Below are 5,880 nucleotides of genomic sequence, written 5' to 3' on the forward strand. Positions count from 1 at the left end.
AGATTCTTGATATGCCACACGTGTCAGGTGGATGGATTATTTTAGCAAAGGAGAAATGTTCATTAAAAGGGATGTGAACAAATTTGTGCAAAAAATCTGAGAGAAATAATCTTTTTGTGTTTATGGAATATTCCGGGATCTTTTATTTCAGCTCATGATACATGGGCCCAACACTTTACATGTTGCGTTTATATTTTTGTTCAGTATATAATTAATTGAGCATTCATATGTATTAAAACCTATACTGTAAATAGTTGTGGCTGTACTTTTGAAAACTTGGTTTTAAAAGTGAGACTGTAATAACATATTTTAAACCACAATCTTGATTGTTCACGCTGGTTTGAGTGTCCTTTCCAAACAAGAGTCGAGATAATTTATAATTTCCTTTTGTGGGTATCTAGAAACCCATATAGATGGCAAATACCATCCTACTATATTGTATCAGGTCCCATGTGGCTCAGTTGATAGAGCATGGTGCTTGCAATGTCAGGGTTGGTTGTGGGTTTGATTCCCATGGGGGGGACCAGAATGAAATAGTATGATAAATGTATGCACTCACTACTGTAAGTTGCTCTGGATAAGAGTGTCTGCTAAATTACTAAGATGTAGCTAGCCATCATCATATGACTGAGTGGTGATGAGTTCCTTTTGGTGTGCCTGTGGTCTGTTCCCTTTGTGGAAGGCTACTGCCCTCTGATGGATAGTTTGTGTACATACAGATCAAAGAAGTCGAGACAGCTCTGGCACAGGATGGCACGTCCTTATCAAAGTCCCCTTACACACACACACACACACACACATCACATGCTCCCTCTAATAGTCATCTTAAATATAGATATATTTTAACGTTTATTAAAACATTTAGCAGAATTTCTGTTAATTATGTTCACAGCATATTACTTTTACAATGCACTCTAAATGGCATTATAAAATTGCATTATAAATCATGAATCCCAGTTCCACTCATGATGACCTCTCACCCCAGAGTAAACCACATTCATGTCTGTCGCTCTGGTCTGTCTCTCTGGTTCTGCTCTCCTCTTGGTCTTCCTCGAGGAGAAACTCATGGCAGCATAGTTCATCTCCTCTCCCTCATCTCTCTGTAGATGAGAATTAGTCAGATAGTCTACCTCACAAGGTAGAGTGCTGTGTACAGTTGAAAAAAATGTGTGAAAGTGAATTACAATACTGGGCTGCTAGCCATTTTCATTTAAACGATACAATGCAATTTTGTGGAAATATATTATTTTGTTCTTTACACAAGTTGTCACATCCTTTTCAGATGTAATGTTATTTTTAGTGTGATAAATTGTTCATAAAGGTTTAGGTACACAGGTAACATCATCTACCTCCTTGTCAGGACAGGAAGGTGCTGTAACACCACTTTGAGGCTGTTGAGGCAAACCTGCTTGACAAAAATGAGAATTATTAGAACAGTGTGCATTTTGGGGACAGGATGTGCCAGTGCCACTGCCTTCTCTATAAAAATGTAACTATAGCCTAGAAGCTATACCCGGTGGATTTATTAAAGGCCTAGTGCTGTCAAGAATATGATTTTCCTCTGTTTTATATACACTGAGTGTACAAAACATTAGGAACACATGCTCTTTCCATGACATAGACTGACCATGTGAAAGCTATGATCCGCTATTGATGTCAGTTCTTAAATCCACTTCAATCAGTGTAGATGAAGGGGAGGAGGCAGGTTAAATAAGGATTTTTAAGCCTTTGAGACAATTGAGACATGGATTGCTTATGTGTGCCATTCAGAGGGTGAATGGGCAAGACAAAATATTTAAGTGCCTTTGAACAGGGTATGGTAGAAGGTGCCAGGTGCGCTGGTTTGTGTGTGTCAAGAACTGCAACACTGCTGGGTTTTTCACACTCAACAATTTCCTGTGTGCATCAAGAATGGTCCACCACCCAAAGGACATCCAGCCAACTTGACACAACTGTGGGAATCTTTGGAGTCAACATGGGCCAGCATCCCTGTGGAACTCTTTCGACACCTTGTTTAGTCCATGCCCCGATTAATTGAGGACGTTCTGAGGGCAAAAGGGGGTGTAATTCAATATTAGGAATATTGAGATAAAAACCACTAATTCATTCACACTCTTACTTAAAACACCCCTCAATCACTTTCATGGTTATTATTGCCGCAACATTTTACCGTAATGATCCTCACATTGTATGTAATCATATTGGAAAGGTATGTGAATGAAAACACAATATGGCCTTAATGATACAGAACCTTTCTTCCTTCTCACACAGATGAGGAGGACAACGACGGCGATCAAGCTCAAGATGTTGGATACGATTAGAGCCAGGAGCTTGGTGTCCACCAGATCAGCAGGGCCTGTGGTTTAAATTAAGCTGTTGATATTAATTCTCAGTTAAACAGATATACATTACCAGTCAAAAGTTTCTTTATTTTTACTATTTTCTACATTGTAGAATAACAGCGAAGACATCAACACTGAAATAAAACATGGAATCACGTATTAACCAAAAAAGAGCTAAACAAATCAAAATATATTTTATATTTGAGATTATTCAAAGTAGCCACCCTTTGCCTTGATGACAGCTTTGCATACTGTTGGTATTCTCTCAACCAGCTACATGAGGTAGTCACCTGGAATGCATTTCAATTAACAGGAGTTCCTTGTTAAAAGTTAATTTGTGGAATTTCTTTCCTTCAATCAGTTGTGTTGTGATAAGGTAGGGGTGATGTAGAGAAGATATCCCTATTTGGTAAATAGGGTCCATATTATGGCAAGAAGTCCATATTATGGCCAAGTCCATATTATGGCAAGAACAACTCAAATAAGCAAAAATAAATGACCGTCCATCATTAATTTAAGACATGAAGGTCAGTCAATGCGGAAAGTTTCAAGAACTTTGAAAGTTTCTTCAAGTGCAGTCGCAAAAACCATCAAGCACTATAATGAAACTGGCTCTCCTGAGGACTGACACAGGAAAGGTAGACCCAGAGTTACCTCTGCTGCAGAGGATAAGTTCATTAGAGTTAACTCCACCTCAGATTGCAGCCCAAATAAATGCTTCATAGAGTTCAAGTAACAGACACATCTCAACATCAACTGTTCAGAGGAAACTGTGTGAATCAGACCTTCATGGTCGAATGGATGCAAAGAACCACTACTAAAGGACATCAATATGAAGAAGAAACTTGTTTGGGCCAAGAAACACAAGCAATGGACATTAGACCGGTGGATATCGGTCCTTTGTTCTGATGAGTCCAAATGTTATATTTGTGGTTCCAACTGCCGTGTCTTTGTGAGAGAGTGGGTGAACGGATGATCTCTGCATGTGTGGTTCCCACCGTGAAGCATGGAGGAGGAGGTGTGATGGTTTGGGGGTGCTTTGCTGGTGACACTGTCAGTGATTTATTTAGAATTCAAGGCACACTTAACCAGCATGGATACCACAGCATTCTGCAGCGATACGTCATCCCATCTGTTTTGGGCTTAGTCGGTCTATCATTTGTTTTTCAACAGGACAATGACCTAAAACACACCTCCAAGCTGTGTAAGGGCTATTGACCAAGAAGGAGAGTGATGGAGTGCTGCATCAGATGACCTGGCCTCCACAATCACCCAATCTCAACCCAATTGAGATGGTTTGGGATGAGTTGGACCGCAGCATGAAGGAAAAGCAGCCAACAAGTGCTCAACATACGTGGGAACTCCTTCAAGACTGTTGGAAAAGCATTCCTTGTGAAGCTGGTTGAGAGAATGCCAAGAGTGTCCAAAGCTGTCATCAAGGCAACAGGTGGCTACTATGTTTAACACTTTTTTTCTTACTTTATGATTCCATATGTGTTATTTCATAGTTTTGATGTCTTCATTATTATTCTACATTGCAGCAAATAGTAAAATAAAGATAAACCCTTGAATGAGTAGGTGTGTCCAAACTTTTGACTGGTGCTGTACATGTTACATTTGTAAGCTTAGCCTTACACCCTTTAACAATTTAGAGTTGCATCAGCACATTTATTTTAGTTTGATTGCTCTTGAATTATGACAGGTACAAATCTAAATTCAGAGTTTAAAATCAAAATACCTCCAACATCCAGCTTGGTCCCGTTCCCAAACAGTATTTCCCCACATGAGGCCACAGCACAGTAGTAAGTCCCAGCATCAGAGAGGCTGAGGTTCCTCTTGGGGAGGTTGTAGACACAGCTCTGTGTAGGAGACCCAGCCTCAGGGCTCTTCTCACACTGACCACTCCTGTCTCCATGGGTGTAAATGATTCCTGGATGGGATTCTCCTGAGCCATGTCTGAACCAATAGACACTGTGATCTCCTGAACAGGTCTTAGTGTGTACTGTACAGTTCAGAGTCACAGAGTCTCCTGGCTGGACTGACTCAGGCACAGGCTGCTGAGGAAGATGCTGGTTCCTGGAATCTACATCTTTTACACAATAAAACCAAGGTTCTAGTAAATGTTTGTTATATTACAATAGAACCGCTTTGAGAGCCTGATAGTCACATGTTAATAAATTTACACTGAGTGTACAAAACATTAACAAACACTTGTTTTTTCCATGACATAGACCGACCAGGTGAATCCAGTTGAAAGCTATGATCCCTTATTGATTTCACCTGTTAAATCCACTTCAAACAGTGTAGATGAAGGTGAGGAGACAGGTTAAAGAAGGATTTTTAAGCTTTGAGACATGGATTGTGGGGTAAGACAAAATGGGCAGTAGGTGATAGTAGGTGATGATAGTAGGTGCCAGGTGCATCGGTTTGAATGTGTCAAGAACTGCAACACTGATGGGTTTTTCATGCGCAACAGTTTCTCGTGTGTATCAAGAATGGTCCACCACCCAAAGGACATCCAGCCAACTTGACACAACTGTGGGAATCATTGGAGTCAACATGGGCCAGCATCCCTGTGGAATGCTTTCGACACCTTGTAGTCCATGCCCTATGAATTGAGGCTGTTCTGAGGGCAAAAGGGGGTGCAACTCAATATTAGGAAGATGTTCCTAATGTTTTGTACACTCAGTGTATATATGTTACTTACCCCCATACATCAGAAACACACCCTTCCCGAAGATCATGGCATCGTAATCGCGTGCAGCACAGTAATACATCCCCATATCTGATGGTCTAGCATCTGAAATAGTCAGCACAAAACTGGTTCCACTCTTCATTGCCGTAAATCGGGTGTTGTTGATAAACTCTCCAAAGAACTTTGCAGTGTTGGAGTGAGTGTAAAGAGACAGCATCAATACTGGGGCTTGTCCTATTATTATCTTGATCCAGTTGTAGTAGTTGCCATCTTCTTCTGACATGAGGCATTCCAAATTAACTCTGTCTCCAGACAGGAAAGACTTTAAGACATCGCTCTGGCTGATTTTAGCAAGAGACCCTTAAAAATAATAAAACATTCATGACTTACTTTTTCTTACTAACTTTTTACAGGTTTTGTCTCAGCTGCTTCTAATCAGACTTGAACCCTAACCTTACACGCTAAGTTAGATCAGCCTTACCTGTTTTAAACATCAGTAAAAATATGAGAAACAGTTGGGTTATTGTATAATTCCTTCTCTGATGATAGCATCTCATGTGTAGACTAGTCATCCTGTGTGTCAGATGAGAGTGAGAATCAGAGGGTTATGGGTGTCTTTTTATACTTGGCTTGGGTGATGGTCCACAAGCCTGATTGGCTGCTCTGTGAACTGTAAAGACACGTAACAGGACAACTTTACCCTCCCCTCTGACCTTTTTCTGTCCTCATGTTACACAACAAGTTTCAATTTTCTTCAGAAAAGCTACCGAGATATACACACCATATGGACCATATGAAACATCCTGGTCCTCATTTCAGTTCTTTAATTTCACTTTTTTACAG

At 40.4% G+C, this 5,880-nt stretch overlaps 1 protein-coding gene across 1 annotated transcript; it reads right to left on the reverse strand.

Annotated features, from left to right (window-relative positions):
- Positions 1-944: 944 nt before the first annotated feature.
- On the reverse strand, positions 945-5,609 carry LOC120030578. Its single transcript, XM_038976001.1, has 6 exons — positions 5,519-5,609; positions 5,050-5,397; positions 4,081-4,431; positions 2,252-2,356; positions 1,350-1,405; positions 945-1,100 (listed from the first exon to the last, which is right to left on the reverse strand). The coding sequence occupies exons 1-6, from the start codon at positions 5,607-5,609 to the stop codon at positions 945-947; spliced, it is 1,107 nt and encodes a 368-aa protein (XP_038831929.1).
- Positions 5,610-5,880: the final 271 nt, after the last annotated feature.

Source organism: Salvelinus namaycush, chromosome 36, assembly GCF_016432855.1.
Source record: "Salvelinus namaycush isolate Seneca chromosome 36, SaNama_1.0, whole genome shotgun sequence".
Classification (NCBI taxonomy): Eukaryota; Metazoa; Chordata; class Actinopteri; order Salmoniformes; family Salmonidae; genus Salvelinus; species Salvelinus namaycush.

Excerpts from the sequence above, each read along its gene's own strand:
- LOC120030578 (XM_038976001.1), bottom strand. The coding sequence starts at position 5,609 with ATGACTAGTCTACACATGAGATGCTATCATCAGAGAAGGAATTATACA. Across the intron at positions 4,432-5,049 it reads TGTGTTTCTGATGTATGGGG|ATGTAGATTCCAGGAACCAG; the intron begins GTAAGTAACATA and ends ATTGTGTAAAAG. Across the intron at positions 1,101-1,349 it reads CTTCCTGTCCTGACAAGGAG|AGAGATGAGGGAGAGGAGAT; the intron begins GTAGATGATGTT and ends TCTCATCTACAG.